The sequence below is a fragment of the Aegilops tauschii genome, chromosome 5 (assembly GCF_002575655.3).
Source record: "Aegilops tauschii subsp. strangulata cultivar AL8/78 chromosome 5, Aet v6.0, whole genome shotgun sequence".
Taxonomy (NCBI): domain Eukaryota; kingdom Viridiplantae; phylum Streptophyta; class Magnoliopsida; order Poales; family Poaceae; genus Aegilops; species Aegilops tauschii.
The window spans coordinates 413354929-413370877 of NC_053039.3; the positions used below are offsets into that span (position 1 = coordinate 413354929).

Here is a 15949-nt window from a genome sequence, read left to right on the forward strand (position 1 = left end):
ACCGGTCTGCGCGGTCGGCCGCTGGTCTCGGAGCCCGCGAGCGCGCGCCACTGCTTGCGTGGCCCGTACTTCCGGCCTGTGTACGGGAGGAACCCAGCCGGGCCGGCCCGTCTAGGCCCACGGTCATTTGAGAGGCCTTGTCCCATCAGACAGCAGTGGCATTCTGGAGATTAACGGAGAGACGAACTCGCCCGCCAGCGCCCCGGCGAATCAGACTGTCAGAGAACGGGGACCAACACAGCGCCCGGATTCTCGTCCATTTCTGTGTCAGTTTCCCCACACGCGCGAACATCTTTCTTCCTCCGTTTCCGGATGAGCCAACTGCCTCCTTCCTTCGGTTGATTGGGTTCATCTTCTCCCCTCTCCGAGTCCGGCGTCCGGCGAGATTTCGCGGGTTTCCCCCGGTGGGCAGATCTTGCGTCGAAGCAGGTAAAACCTTCCCCCCTTCATTTTGCTCTTGTTTTGCGATGCTTAGCACTTGCTGTTGCTTGGTTCGGTATTTTCGATTCATGAAATGGGGATTGGGTGGCGCCGTGGCGGTGTAGTTACTCTGTTCTCCCCTCTATTCTGGCTACTGTTAATGTCTTTTTTAGATGAGGTAATAACGGAGTACTACTGATGTGGGATGTACTATGAGTCAATTGCAAGAAACCACCACATTTGCGGCTAGGTTTGCAGGAAACCACCAACTCGTTAATCCGTCGCAAAAAACACCGAAAAATTTGTTAAGTCGTTGCAAAAAGCACTGATCGGGTGATTTAGCCCATTTGATCACTTTCTGACAAGTAGGACAGGATAGTAAGAAGCTGACTTGGCAAACAGTTGACACAAACACCCCTGGAATCCAAAACAAAAAGCAATCAACACCCCCCTATGGACAACTACCAGGGAGCTCCTCCATGCCGCGCACCCTCTCTTCATCCCCTTCTTGTTGCTGCTCGCCGCAGTTCGTCGCCTCCCGCCCGACCTGCAGCGCCTCCGCCCCTGCCTCCCTTGCAGCCCCATCGGACGACCACCTCCGCCACTTGCCTCAAGACGGCCGCCGTCCTACACGACCACAACCCGGTTTGCCAACCACCATGGTCGCCTGCGCCGGTGACCCGGCCTGCAGCCTCCCATGGCGCCCCTCGCTGCAGGTCAACAACAAGCTCACGGGGCGTGCTGCTTCTCGTCCTTGCCCAGGAGCGACGACGTCCGCGCCATGGACTGGCCGCAGAGGTCGGGGCAGTCGAGGCCACTCGGATCCTGGCGGCGCACGCAATCGTAGGGTAGGAGAAGGGCACGGCGGCTCAGGGCGTCCGGTTCATCGCGCATGAGGAGGAACTGCTGCGGTAAAAAGCTCGCTGGCAGAGGGATGGCACCTCACCGGAGGTTAGGGGCGCGAGCTCTGCCGGAGGTCCTGGCCGGCATCGTGGACGACGCATGGCGTGGAGGAGGAGAAAAGGCGTGGCTGGCGGTGGGCTTCCGGCCGCGGCGACAGGAGCCGGCGGGGGCGGCGCGGTCGGTTGTAGCCTCCTCCCAATCGGATCCAGAGAAGGGGATAGAGAGCAGGAGGGCTTGATTGCTTTCTATTTTTGGATCCAGGTGTGCGTATGCAATTATTTTGCCAACTCAGCTCCTTACAAATTGGCCCTACCTGTCAAAAAGTGATTAAATGGGCCAAATCATCCGATCAGTGCTTTTTGCAACGAGTTAACAGATTTTCCGGTGTTTTTTGCAACGGATTAGCGAGTTGGTGGTTTCCTGCAAACCTAGCCGCAAATGTGGTGGTTTCTTGCAATTGACTCATGTACTATGGTTCTCAGACTGACCAGAGGCGAGGCAATGCGGTCGCTGTCATTGCTCTCGCAGTGCCTTGTCGGCTTACTGTCTCATGACAAGGCCGCGGCGCACTGCAGCGACATCGTGCCCGTGAGGTACCACTCGCGCCTGCCGTCGCCGGCCGTCGAGATCGTCCCATCACAGGTTGCTTGTTTCCATTTGTTGTTCATGGCAAAGTTACACGGCGTGGTCGGTTGGTCTCGCCTGTTTGGACCATGTCCTGTCGATAAGGGCATTTCGTTATCTGCTGACTGAGTTGGCGTTGTTTGCATCGGTATGCAGAATGTTCATCCATACAAGTATGCGGGCGACAATATTCAAGTGCACAGCATGAATATATTCAAGGTGATTGATTACTTTTTCTATACTTGCTGCCTTTTCATCTTATTTTTATTCAGTGTGGTTGAACCGTGTAAGTATTTATGGACATGATTTAATCCTAGTGGCTATTTATGTGGTAGGCTTATAATTGGTGATTTTCTGTTTTAAACTTGTTTCAGGGGAAGTTTAGTGTGTACTTACTACTTGGAAAGGTGAAGGTCTAGATTTAATTATCTTTTACACTAGGGCCCTTGAAATGCCGTGAGAGTTCACTCGAGCTAGTTAATGTTATGAAGAATGAGATCCGTGATGGGCTATTGACATTCAGAAACAAACGTGTTTTAGAGGTATTACTCTAGCTTCGGACTATGTAATTTCTGATAATGCTATGCTCATATGCATGATTGTTTATTAGTGTCCTTCCTTAAACTGATCTTTCATACGGAAGACTGTAACACATATTATTTGACGAAAAGGCTCTTGCATCGAACCTACTTCTTTTGTCTTGGTCTGTTGACTCTGTTCTTTAGGTCCTCAGATGCCAAACGCGTGTATGGGCGTTCCTTTGAATCTTTAATGATTACGCGGTTCTTTTGGCGAATTGCTTCAGTTATATATTTTTCTGACTGATGCAGCTGGGCTGTGGATATGGGCTTCCTGGGATACTTTCTTGCCTGATGGTACAGCAGCTATATCCATGTTTTCTCTTAATTACTTTAACGAAGTAACCTCAGATTTCACTTGCCATCAGTCTCCCACATCATTTACCATGGTGACTTATAGTGATCTAAATGCTCTTATATTTCTTTACAGAGGGTGTATATTACTGTTTATTGTTTCTGTTAGATGTGTATAGTCCCTTTTTGGTACATCCCCATTGTATAAGGAGTTTCTTGCACTTTACCACACATGTATATGTAATGGCCTTTGGCCTTCGGTGAATACTAGTTGCCCATTATCCAACATGGTATCAGTTGCCAGGTTAGCCTCTCTCTCGCACGATGCAACTCCGTGCGCACTCCATCCCAGCCGCCGCCGCTGCTAGGTCCGCTTCTTCCTAGGCCGTCGGCCCTCCTGCATCCGTTGTTGTCTCTTTCCTTTGTATGCTGCTGCCGGGATCCGCCGCCACTCCCTGGCCACCGTCCCAGCTCGGCCCGGCTCCGGTGGTCGCCGACCGGCCTGGCTGCGCCGTTCCCGACTGGATGACGCCCGGCCGGCTTCGCTGCTCCCGCCTGGACGTCGCCCCGGCCCGGCCGCTGCTCCGGTCGCCTCGCGCCTGGACGCTGCTCAGTTCGTCCCCGTTCGGATCCGCAGCTCCCGCTGCCGATTTCCTCCTGGACGCGGCCTGATCCGCAGCTCTCGGGTCGGCTCCTGTCTGGCCCCCTCATTCGCTCGTTCCTCCGCTCAAGCCCCTCGTAAGCTGCTTGCTCCCCCGCTCGATCCCCTCGTGAGCGGCTCTACCCGATCCAGATCGGGCGTACCGTAGCAGTTGACTTCCAAAAAAAAGCAGAGAGCTCCTCATGTCTTCTTCGGGCTATGTAGCCGTTCCTCGGTGCTCGGTGATCTTCGATGGCACCAACTATGCCGAGTTTGCGGGTTTTATGCGTATCCATATGCGCGGTCTTCTTCTGTGGGGTGTTCTCTCTGGCGAGGTCCCCTGTCCGCCTTGTCATGTTGCTCCTACCCCGCCAGCACCGTCGGTTCTTGCTGCTGATGCCTCTCAGGCCGATCGAGATGCAGCCAAGGCTCTCGATGATGCCGCAGTTGATACTTATGATCAGCTTATTCAGATGCCCTTTCTGCCTATCGCAATGATCTGTCTGCTTACACTCAGTGGTGCAATGATGATGCTCGTGCTGCTGCTGTTCTTACTGCGAGTGTCCTCCCTCAATTTGCCTCGGAGTTCATGGGCCTCGTTACTGTTGCAGCTATGTGGTCTTATCTCTGTCAGCGCTATCAGCCCTCTGGTGATGCTCTCTACTTACCTGTGGTGCGTCAGGAGCATGCTCTTCAGCAGGGTGACTCTTCTGTCGATGAGTTCTACACAGAGTTCTGCCATCTGGCGTCAGCTTGACTCTCTTCGGACAGTTGTGTGTGGAACTTGCCGTTGCTGCCAGACTATGCGATCTGATTTGGAGTTTTAGCGTGTCCATGAGTTCTTATCGCGCCTCCGTTCCGAGTTCGAGCCTCGCCGTGCTCACTTGCTTGCTCGTGGTCGTGTTCCTATCTCTGAGGTACTTGCTGAGCTTCGTGCTGAGGAGACCCGCCTTCGCTCTGCTGGTTTGCTTGTGGTTCCTTCTGTGTTGGCTGCCCGAGCTCATGTGTCGTCTGCTCGTCTCACAGCTCCCCCGCTCCTACCCACACCTTCAGGGGGTGGGCCGCCCTACTTATGCTGAGAAGGGCCGGTCGCGTCGTGACACCTTCTGTGACTACTGCTCCCGCCAGGTCACCCAGAGTCTGATTGTCGCCAGAAGCAGCAAAACCAGAGGCGCTCCTCTTCCAGTGGGACTCCTGCGTCTTCCTCAACTCCGTGACTCACTGACCAGGACATTGTGCGGCTCAAGCGTCTTCTGGCTTCCTCTGGTTCTTCATCGACGGGTTCTGTTGCTGCTGTGACTGCTTGCACCTCTTCATCACCACCGGCATCTGCACCGTCAGGTACATCTTCGTGGGTTCTGGATTCTGGAGCTTCCTTTCACATGTCTTCTGATTCTTCGGCGCTGTCTTCTCTTCGCCCTCTTGACTCTCCTATTAATGTCCTTATTGCCGATGGCACATCTCTTCCTGTTGCTAGTCGTGGCATTCTTTCTACTCCGTCCTTTTTCTGTTCCTAGTGTTTCACATGTTCCCCGCCTTACCATGAATCTTTTTTCCGCTGCCCAACTTACTAATTCTGGTTGTCGTGTCATTCTTGATACAGACTCTTGCTCCATTCAGGATCATCGCACCAAGGCTTTGGTTGGTGCTGGCCCCCGGCGCTGTGAGTCAGAGGGCCTTTGGGAGGTTGACTGGCTTTGTGTTCCTTCCGCTGCCACCACTTCTGCCAGCTCTCGTGCTCTTGCTGCCTCTTCGTCTGCGTCCTTCTAGCAGTGGCATCATCGCCTTGGTCACCTCTGTGGCTCTCCCTTGTCATCCTTAGTGCGTCAGGGCTTCTTAGGGTCTATATCTGGAGATGTTTCTTTACATTGTAATGGTTGTAGACTTGGCAAACAGACTCAGTTACCTTATCCTACCAGTGAGTCGGTATCTCAGCGTCCTTTTGACTTAGTTCATTCTGATGTCTGGGGTCCTGCTCCCTTTGATTCGAAAGGTGGTCATCGCTACTATGTTTGTTTATTGATGATTTCTCTCGCTACACTTGGCTCTACTTCATGAAATCTCGTAGCGAGGTTCTCTCTATATACAAACGATTTGCTGCCATGGTTCACACCCAGTTTTTCACGCCCATTCATACTTTTCGTGCTGACTCCGCTGGAGAGTTTATCTCCTAGATATTGTGTGGTTTTCTCGCGGAACAGGGTACTCTTGCCCAGTTCTCATGTCCTGGTGCTCATGCTCAGAATGGCGTTGCTGAACGTAAGCATCGTCATCTGCTTGAGATGGCTCGTGCGCTGATGATTGCTGCTTCCCTTCCACCCCACTTTTGGGCTAAGGCTATTTCTGCATCTACCTACCTCATCAACATTCAGCCTTCGACTGCCCTGCAGGGTGGTATTCCTATGGAGTGTCTCACTGGTCGTTCTCCTGACTACTCCGCCCTTCGTATGTTTGGATGTGTGTGCTATGTCCTTCTTGCCCCGCAAGAACGCACCAAACTGACTGCTCAGTCGGTTGAGTGTGTTTTCCTTGGCTACAGTGATGAGCACAAGGGCTATCGCTGTTGGGACCCTGTTGGTCGTCGCTTGCGCATCTCGCGTGATGTGACCTTTGACGAGTCTCGCTCTTACTACCCACGTCCTTCTTCCTCGAGCTTCTCCGTGGACGATATTTCTTTTCTTCTCCTTCCCGATACACCCTGCTATGTGCCTCATGTTTCACCTCTTCCTCCTGCACCTCTCATTCATTCTCATTCACCACCGACACCATCTTCCCCATCCTCCTCCACCTTTCCACCATCATCTCCAGTCCGTCGCCCTCTCTCACCGTTTCCTCTCCACTATACTCGCCGCCCTCGTACTGAGGATGCTTCCCCTGACTCGCCTGACGCGCCTTCCACCTCTGGTGCACCTCCGCTCACGCCTCCCCCGGTTCATAACCTCCGTGCTCGGCCTCGCCCCCCGCCTGATCGCTATTCTCCTGATCGGTACGGTCTGTCTGTTATTGCTGAGCCCACTTCCTATCGGACTGCCATGACTCAGCCTAAATAGCAGCTTGCGACGGCCGAAGAGCTTGCTGCCCTTGAGCGCTCTGGCACATGGGATCTGGTTTCCCTCCCTTCCGGTGTTCGTCCCATCACTTGCAAGTGGGTCTACAAGATTAAGACTCGCTCCGATGGTTCTCTTGAGCGTTACAAAGCTCGTCTTGTGGCCCGTGATTTTCAGCAGGAGCAGGGCTGCGAATATGATGAGACATTCGCTCCTGTGGCCCACATGACCACTGTCCGCACTCTCCTTGCTGTGGCTTCTGTTCATCATTGGTCTATCTCTCAATTTGATGTCCAGAACGCCTTTCTCAATGGCGAGTTGCGTGAGGAGGTTTATATGCAGCCACCACCGGGGTACTATGCTCCTGATGGTATGGTCTGTAGGCTTCGCCGCTCCCTCTATAGTCTTAAACAGGCCCCTCGCGCCTGGTTTGAGCGCTTCGCCTCTGTGGTGACTGCTGCTGGTTTCTTGCCCAGTGATCATGATCCCGCGCTGTTTGTTCACACATCTCCTCGTGGTCGGACTCTTCTCCTTCTCTATGTTGATGACATGATCATCACTGGTGACGACTCTGACTACATTGCCTTTGTTAAGGCTCGCCATCGCGACCAGTTCCTCATGACTGATCTTGGTCCACTTCGCTATTTTCTTGGGATTGAGATCTCCTCGACCTCTGATGGCTTCTACATCTCCCAAGAAAAATATAGTCAGGATCTTCTTGCTCGCGTTGCTCTCGGTGATGAGCGCACAGTTGTGACTCCTATGGAGCTCAACGTTTAGCTTCGTGCCTCTGATGGTGACCCTCTTCCTAATCCCACTCGCTATTGTCACCTTGTTGGCAGCCTTGTCTATCTTGCTGTTACGCGTCCTGACATCTCCTATCCTGTCCACGTCCTGAGTTAGTTTGTTTCAACCCCCACCTCTGTCCACTATAGTCACCTCCTCCGTGTTCTACGATATCTTCGTGGCACGATCTCTCAGCGCCTTTTCTTTCCCCGCTCCAGCTCTCTTGAGCTCCAAGCCTACTCTGATGCTACTTGGGCTAGTGATCCCTCTGATCGACGCTCGCTGTCTGCTTACTGTGTCTTTCTCGGTGGCTCTCTTATTGCCTGGAAGACAAAGAAACAGACTGCAGTTTCTCGCTCGAGTACAGAGGCTGAGTTGCGAGCCATGGCTATGTTGACGGCTGAGGTGATCTGGTTACGGTGGTTACTTGAGGATTTTGGCGTGTCTGCTACTACCTCGACTCCCTTACTGTCAGACAGTACCGGTGCTATCAGTATTGCGCGTGACCCGGTGAAGCATGAGCTCACCAAGCACATCGGTGTGGATGCCTACTTTGTGCGTGCTGCTGTGCAGGATCAGACTCTCGCTCTCCACTATGTGCCCTCTGAGTTACAGTTGGCGGACTTCTTCACGAAGGCACAGACTCGAGCGCAACATAGTTTTCTTCTCTCCACACTCAGTGTTGTTGATCCACCATGAGTTTGAGGGAGGGGGGGGGGGGGGGGGTGGTGTTAGATGTGTATAGTTCCTTTTCGGTACATCCTGTATAAGGGGTTTCTTGCACTTTACCACACATGTATATGTAATGGCCTTTGGCCCTCAGTGAATACTAGTTGCCCATTATCCAACAGTTTCCATGCAAAAAAAATCATAGTACCTGTACTCTGTTTGGCTGATGCACCTGCAATGAATATCCTTTCCTTTCTGAAAAAAATACACAAACAATCTGTTTATGTTTCTATTATCCTTTTTTCAAACAATTTTTAGGAAGCTTCGACAGTGCATTTTCAGGTTCCCAGTGCCGAAATAATAAGGTGCAGAACAATCCCCAATGTGCTCGCAAATCTCGAGCAAGCTCGAGACAAACAGAGTCACCAACAGGGAAGCCCTCTTACTCCATCATGGCAACAGTTGCCTCAGGACATCCATTTCTATGCTGGGGACTGGGAGGAGCTTCACACGGTCCTGTCGGTGATACAAGAGGATGAGGTGGATGCATTGTCGGGAGTAGGACTAGGGTTCTGTGAAGATGACTTTTTGGATGGTTGCAGCAGCCAGGATGGGAACAATATCTGCCACGAAACCTCGTCGAGACGATCTACAAAACTATCAGGCAGCCGTGCATGGGAGAGGGGAAACGAGGCCTCTGCTGGAGACGAGGGTGGATACGACATAGTGTTAGTGAATAAGATCCCTTACTCTCTCGCGTGCTTTCGACTCCATCTCGTGGCCTTTTCTATTTGAAGTCCTCCCTGCGAAAGGATTCGGACACAAGTTCTTGAGATGGACAACAATTCTTCTCCAATCGGCGACTACCAAGATCATTGTCAATGGAGCCCAAGGTCGCAGGTTTGCTCATGCTAAAGGGTTGCGTCAAGGAGATCCCAGCTCCCCTTTACTCTTCGTCATAGCCATGGATGCCTTGTCCGCTCTCATCTGCAAGGCATCTAGCGAGGGCGTGCTTTCCTCCTTCAACAGAATCAAGGCAAACCAGAGATTGTCTATATACGCTGACGACATGGCTCTCTTCATCCGTCCCACAGCCCAGGACCTTTCTTGTGTGAGAGAAATGCTTCAGGTGTTTGGTCACGCTTCTGGACTGCGTGTAAACTACAGTAAAACTTCGGCCATAGTGATACAAGGGCAACAGGAAGATGGGCATAGGGTTCAGCATTACTTGAACTGCCGGATGGAAGATTGGCCATGCAAATATCTTGGCCTTCAGCTTAGTGTCCATCAGCTAACCCGAGCAGATTGGCAGCCCATGCTTGATCAGGCCAAGAAATTCATTCCATCTTGGCAAAGGGGTCTGATCCAGAGGCCTGGCAGACTTGTGCTCGTCAAGAGTGTGCTTTCGGCACGGCCAATACATCACCTGCTAGTCATGGGCGCGCCTCAGTGGGTTTTCGATGAGATCGACAAATGGATGCGTGCCTTTTTCTGGGCAGGGAAAGATTCTGTGAACGGCGGGCAATGTATGGTGGCATGGCAAACTATTTGCAGACCAACCTGCTTTGGAGGACTGGGAGTCAAGAACCTACAGTTGCAAGGACTAGCCATGAGAGTGCGATGGGAGTGGTTGAGGAGGACTGATTTCACTCGCCCTTGGCAAGGCCTGCAACTCATGGTGGACCGGGAGGCGAGGGCAGTCTTCGAAAGCATGGTGCTAATTAAGGTAGGAGAAGGTAGCAGGGTCTTGTTCTGGACAGATAGATGGCTACACGGGTTCACCGTCGGTGACATAGCCCCCTTGATTGCTAGCATGGTGGATGCCAGAACAAAAAGAAAGAGAACAGTGCAGCAGGCTCTAACGGAGGACGATTGGCTACATGACATAAGAGACGAGCTATCATTCACGGCACACATGCAGTTAATCCACCTGCAACAGGCAATTGCAACGGTTGGCAGGGATGTCTCGGAGGAGGATCAGTTCTCTTGGCCTTGCGACACCTCAGGTGTCTACACCACGAAATCCACTTACAGTCGTCTTTGCCAGGGGTTAACGCGTCATGTCGCAGCCCAGAGGATCTGGCGTAGCTGGGCACCCCTCAAGTGCAAAATCTTTGCCTGGCTAGCTTCCCAAAACAGGCCGTGGACATCTGATCGGAGAGCGAGGCACGGTTTGCAGGACGCTCCTTCCGCGTGTTACACGTGCTGTCAAGAGGAGGACAATGCGGACCACATCTTGGCACAATGTGTCTTTGCGAGGCAAGTGTGGCACGGATGCTTCGATTACCTACAAGTCAACTTACACATCCCCAGCCATGATGTCTCCTTCATGGATTGGTGGGGAAGGACTCGGGCTACATTACAGGGAATGGATAAGTGAGGTCTTGACTCCTTCATCATCGCGACAGCTTGGCAGCTTTGGAAGCAAAGGAACGCGAGGGTGTTCAATCAGATTGATCAGATCAGAACACCGGAAAATTTAGTGCATCAAATCTTTGAGGACATCAAGCTATGGAAACTTGTGGGAGTAGGAGTTGTGGGTTTAGCTAGATTTGTGAGAGATTAGCTTTTCATTCTTGTTGGAGTTGGTGTAATCGTGACGATGTTCGCATCACTCACGAATCTTGTAAAAACTGATTCTCTCTTCTATAAAAATATGGTACGCATTTAGCGTACTCTCGAAAAAAAAAAGATCCCTTACTCTGCAAGCTCTCTTCAAAACCTCTATTCGCTCAACCAAAAGGTTTGTTAGTAAATTTGTATGCTATTCTCCGTGTCATTTTGTTGGGAAGATTCTTTCTCGCCATGAGATGCCCAATAAAGGCAGTGAGTACTTTCCTGGGGGGCATTGAAAAAGAACTACATCGGCTCCAGCAGTGCGGTGCGGCAGCTCAGAGCATTGGTTGATGGGGAGGGCGCCTTTGGTGTGCACCTCATCGCCGAGCCCCCTGAGAGGGAGATCTGAAAGTTCTTCTCTAAATAAACACAGCTCATCACGTCTCGCAAAAAAACGACCAAGGCCGCTTGAGTCCTCGGTTTTGTATATAACTTAAACGAGTAGTCCAGCTAATGTCTGGCGTTGTTTGCCATTTTTTGAATGTAGTGTTGATCATGTCAAACTAGAGACAAACTTTGACGTTAGGATGTTCTCTGCTAGGTGTCGAGGTTCAACTGGGCAAAACCAACTTGATGAGCTTTTGAGTGCAATTTTATTTGATCAGATAAGTTGATTCAGCTTAGTGGAGGCTCACAAACTATCTACCTAAGTGCTGAAGCCACTATGAGCTCAAAATAAAGGGACCAACTTTAGTTTGCCTGAAGTCTAAAGCCCACACTGGCTGCATCGATCAGGATAAGAACATCCGGTACCGGATTGGAAGAAAAATTGGAAGAAAAATCTTCAGAATCATTTGCACCATGTCACCATCCTATATGCAAGAAATTGCATTGAGTCCTAACTTTCTGCTTTACTTATACCCCTTGCAACCTATTCCTGGCCATAATCATTCCTTTTTGCTTGCCCCTTTTCGCGTGCTTGCCTAGCAATTCGCCGAGTTTTCAAGAAACAGCACACATGCCTACGAAATGCTAGCCACCTCCTTTCCAGTCATAAAAAGCTCATCATGTGAGCTAATGAAGCACTTGGAAAAGGTGATGAACTACTTATATAGCAACTAACTAAGGTTGTGGAGGTTGCTTCAGAGGCCTCAATCTGTGGGTGGCTCCTTGCTCCATGACTTTTAACTGTGCTATAAAATGGCTTGCAGTTCAGGCCCTCTACATGAGCCCTCATGGTTGCAGAAGAAGAAGAGTAGGAGCACTTGAAGAAATGCTTAAGAGGAGACAGATGGAGAGATTGCCTGCGCTGCACCTGGCAGTGGTGTCCCTGCTCGGCTTCTGCTGCCTCATCCATGCTTCGAGGGCTGCTATTTCATTCCCACCTGGTAATCGTCCCATGCCATCAGTGGCCCCGAGGGAGCAGCTGCAGGAGACCGAGGCAATCCCAGATTCCAGTGGAGCAGATGGTCAGGTGATGATAGTATTTTGGCTATTTGTGTTCATCCAAGTAGCTAGTCGCAGTTTCAGACCATACTATGCCAGGTGCAAACTGTAATTGGCCTGAATTTTTTGGTATGATCACCCCAGGTCGTCGTAGCGGGAGAGGTCGACCGCGGTGCTGTCAGCAAGAGGATGGAGATGGAGATGCAACTGGAGGACTACCCGGGGTCCGGCCCCAACGACCACCACTCGCTGTGGTGGCGGCAGGAGAGGAGGAATTGAGAACATGGAGCAAATTTGCATGTGTGTTCGTAGTGTTGCACAGTTGTGTATGTTTCTCAAACTGGAACGCTTGTTACTTGCAAGGGCATGAAGAGCATCATATATAAAAAGCACTAGCGACGAAAAGCGCCATTTTATATTTGTGAGTTTTTGTTGTTATATATATCTTGGAATACTAATGTTATGGTAAGAAGAAGCCAGCCAAAAATCTCAATGGCTGATTTCGTAAAGTGCCGCTGGATCCAGAATTTATAGACTTAGTTGGGTTGCACTGGAATGGAACATACATGGTTGCACCAGTATATTCGAAAGTGCATACTGCACTTAAGCTATGATTTCATCAATAATTTGATAGCACACCACGGGAGAGACCAAGATAGTTTACACAATCCATAATCTGGGGTGTAGTTTGAACATTTTCAAGAAGTCATACTGAAGTGTCCATAGAAAAAGTTACTTTGAGTGACAACTAAGAAACCATTAGCTGGTCACTTTCGGGTGGATCTCTATGCAAGAGAAAATGGTAAGGAAGATGGTGCTGAAAACTGCATGAGCTGTATGGTATTGTCACTAGTTTTACTTGATCATGCAAGGTAAACATCAGCATCACACGTTTTGTACACAAAAAATGCTAAGGATGGAAAAGTGTGAGAGTCCATATTAGGAATTTGCGTACTTTCCGTCGGCCTAGAGAGACGGTGTATTCAATATCATGCTATCTGGAACCACCTCAGCAACCATAAAATCAATATTAAGCATAACCTTCTAGCCTATATGCTTGTTTGGAGGGGGCATAGTCTAAAAGTGTCCAATCTAAGCCCTCCATGTGAATTTTTTTTAAAGATAAATGCACCAGAAGTGTTTTGACTAGAATTTGGATCGTGAGTAAGGACTAAGGACACACAAGCCTAGAGATTCGCTAGAGTTATACCTGCTTTCCCGTGACTCATTGAAACAAAGAGCGCACACATAAGATTGGGGGAAATTACGTTGAACTAGTGATTAATAAGCTACAAAAGAGGATTAATTACATAACAAGTTTATATCACAGGAAGATGCAACATAGATAAAAGTGAAACTGCCCATGCCTAGAGTTCATCATGATCGTCCTCTTCAGTGTTGTTATCATCCGGTGCACCTCCAGACCTCTGGTAGAGCGCCGAGATGACAGGGTTGCACACGTCTTCAAGCTCCCGGAGCTTCTCATCGTAGTCCTCCTTCTCCGCCTCCGGGTTGTCGTCGAGCTACTCGTTCACCTCCCTCACTGCATCCTGTACCTTCTCCTTGTCATCTCCTTCCATGGCGTCAGCCATCTTGCCGTCGAGCGTGTTCTTGATGTCGTACACGTACGCCTCGAGCTTGTTCCTAGCGTCGACCCGCTCCTTGACCTTGCGATCCTCCTCCATGAACTCCTCTGCCTCGCGCACCATCCGGTCGATCTCCTCCTGGCTATGCCGGCCGCCCTCGTTGGTGATGGTGATCTTCTCCGACTTGCCGGTGCCCTTGTCCGCCGCCTTCACGTGCAGGATGCCGTTCACGTCCACCTCGAACGTCACCTCGATCTGCGGTGCGCCCCTCGGAGCTGGTGGGATTCCAGAGAGATCAAACTTGCCGAGCAGCCTGTTGTCCTTGGTCATGCTCCTCTCGCCCTCGTACACCTTGATGGACACGGTGGTCTGCTTGTCCTGGTACGTCGTGAACACCTGCGTCTTCTTCGTCGGCACCACCGTGTTCCTCGGGATCAGCTTCGTCATCACACCGCCGACCGTCTCCAGGCCTAGCGTAAGCGGCGCGACATCGATCAGGATCATTTTCTTGGTGTTCTCGTCGACGTGCCCGCTCACGATGCTGGCCTGCACGGCGGCGCCGTACGCGACGGCCTCGTCGGGATTGACCCCCTTGTTGGGCTCCTTGCCGTTGAAGTAGTCCTTGAGGAGCTGCTGCACCTTGGGAATCCTGGTGCTGCCGCCGACGAGCACGATCTCGTCGATGTCAGCCTTGCTGAGCCCAGCGTCCGCCATGGCCTTCTTCACCGGCACCATCGTCTTGCGGAAAAGGTCGTTGTTGAGCTCCTCGAATCGTGCCCGGGTGAGCGGCTCCGAGAAGTCGACGCCGTCGAAGAGCGATTCGATCTCGACGCGCACCTGGTGCTGGTTGCTGAGCGCACGCTTGGCGCGCTCGCACTCCCGGCGCAGTTTCCCCAGCGCGCGCAGGTCGCCGCTGATGTCCCGGCCGTGCTTCCGCTTGATCAGTTTCATGAAGTAGTCCATCAAGCGCTGGTCGAAGTCCTCTCCGCCGAGGTGGGTGTCGCCGTTGGTGGCCAGGACCTCGAACACGCCATTGTCGATGGACAGCACGCTGACATCAAAGGTGCCGCCGCCAAGGTCGAACACCAGGACGTTCTTCTCGGGCCCCTTCTCGTCGATGCCGTAGGCGATTGCCGCCGCTGTGGGCTCGTTGACGATGCGGAGGACGTTGAGCCCGGCGATGACGCCAGCGTCCTTGGTGGCCTGGCGCTGCGCGTCGTTGAAGTAGGCCGGCACGGTGACCACGGCGTGCGTGACCTTCTCGCCGAGGTAGGCCTCGGCGGTCTCCTTCATCTTGGCAAGCACCATGGCGCTGACCTCCTCGGGGCTGAAGACGCGCACGTCGCCGTCCTTGACCCGCACCTGAATGTGCGGCTTGCCCTTGCGGTCGACGACGGAGTAGGGCAGCAGCTTGATGTCCCGCTGCACGACGGCGTCGGCGAAGTCCCGGCCGATGAGGCGCTTGGCGTCGTAGATGGTGCGCTCCGGGTTGGCGGCCGCCTGGTTCTTGGCGGCCTCGCCGATGAGCCGCTCGCCGCCGTCAGCGAAGGCGACCCAGGAGGGGGTGATCCGGTTGCCCTGTTCGTTGGCGATGATCTCGACGCGGCCGTTCCGGTAGACGCCGACGCACGAGTAGGTGGTGCCGAGGTCGATGCCGATCACGGTGCCCGTGTCGCCGCCCGTGGGCGCAGCGGAAGCGGCTGGCATCACGAGAAACAATGCCGCGACGAGCGTAGCGAACATCCACATCGGCGCACGAGCCATCCCGACTGACTCGTTGTGCTTGGTTTGATTTGATTTGATTGGTCTGTTTTGCTTTGCCGTCGTTCGTATATATAGCGGCATAGCGTGCGTGCTTCATGATGAATCGGAGGCGGTCTCCCACTCCGATCGTCGTGGGACGTCTGGACGCGTCCGTCCGGTGATCTCAGCCGTGCGTTTTGCTGATCTGACGGCTAAGAAGATGCCCTGACGTGTCGTATGCATGCTGACTGATCTCGGTAGGAACGTCGATGTGTTTTGTTTTCGGTTTCCCTTCGTTCATGGGCCTTTCAGGGCCCTTTGTTCTGAGTGGGCCTCACGATTTTTTTACGGAATATCTAACTGACGAACGTCAGGTATTTGATGATCTCCAGCGAACGCACCAATAACCCTTGGATCTTGCTCATGAATCTTGAAGCAGGGAGAGGTTACACGTCAGCTACAGAAAAACGTTCGCTACATTCACATTCCTGGCGAACAGTTTTTTTTACTTTCCACAAAAATATGGCAACCTCATGCAGAAATGAGGGCGGGCTCACCACTTGGATCGGAAGCTGGTTGTGGACATTTCAGATCAAACTTGTCATATTTTTTCAGCTAAAATGAATTATTTTTTCATTTGAAATTTTCAACTGAAAA

General features: G+C 51.9%; 2 protein-coding genes and 1 pseudogene across 4 annotated transcripts; 2 read left to right on the forward strand and 1 right to left on the reverse strand.

Moving 5' to 3' along the window:
- The first annotated feature begins 9 nt into the window (after positions 1-9).
- On the forward strand, positions 10-2636 carry LOC109765521 (uncharacterized). The gene is made up of 4 exons (XM_040390647.3): positions 10-429; positions 1806-1965; positions 2104-2166; positions 2322-2636. The coding sequence occupies exons 2-4, from the start codon at positions 1825-1827 to the stop codon at positions 2364-2366; spliced, it is 249 nt and encodes an 82-aa protein (XP_040246581.3). The 5' UTR covers positions 10-429; positions 1806-1824; the 3' UTR covers positions 2367-2636.
- LOC141022106 (uncharacterized) lies at positions 2387-12466 on the forward strand. 3 transcript variants are annotated; one of them, XM_073497974.1, is made up of 3 exons: positions 2387-2489; positions 11729-11991; positions 12108-12464. In XM_073497974.1, exons 2-3 carry the CDS (start codon positions 11743-11745, stop codon positions 12240-12242), a joined length of 384 nt encoding a protein of 127 aa, XP_073354075.1. In that variant the 5' UTR covers positions 2387-2489; positions 11729-11742; the 3' UTR covers positions 12243-12464. The 3 variants fall into 3 exon arrangements, with proteins under 3 accessions (XP_073354075.1, XP_073354074.1, XP_073354073.1); XM_073497973.1 differs by lacking the exon at positions 2387-2489 and adding an exon at positions 11469-11612; XM_073497972.1 differs by lacking the exon at positions 2387-2489 and adding an exon at positions 11471-11612 and having other exon boundaries at positions 11734-11991; positions 12108-12466.
- Positions 12467-13054: 588 nt separating this feature from the next.
- On the reverse strand, positions 13055-15331 carry LOC109765519 (heat shock 70 kDa protein BIP4-like; annotated as a pseudogene).
- Between the last annotated feature and the right edge of the window lie 618 nt (positions 15332-15949).

Bases quoted from the DNA above. Each gene is read 5' to 3' on its own strand.
- LOC109765521 (XM_040390647.3), top strand. From the start codon at position 1,825: ATGCGGTCGCTGTCATTGCTCTCGCAGTGCCTTGTCGGCTTACTGTCT. The intron at 1,966-2,103 runs GTTGCTTGTTTC...ATCGGTATGCAG, and splicing joins TCGAGATCGTCCCATCACAG to AATGTTCATCCATACAAGTA. The intron at 2,167-2,321 runs GTGATTGATTAC...AACTTGTTTCAG, and splicing joins ACAGCATGAATATATTCAAG to GGGAAGTTTAGTGTGTACTT.
- LOC141022106 (XM_073497972.1), top strand. From the start codon at position 11,547: ATGCTAGCCACCTCCTTTCCAGTCATAAAAAGCTCATCATGTGAGCTA. The intron at 11,613-11,733 runs GTGATGAACTAC...CTTGCAGTTCAG, and splicing joins TAATGAAGCACTTGGAAAAG to GCCCTCTACATGAGCCCTCA. The intron at 11,992-12,107 runs GTGATGATAGTA...TGATCACCCCAG, and splicing joins CCAGTGGAGCAGATGGTCAG to GTCGTCGTAGCGGGAGAGGT.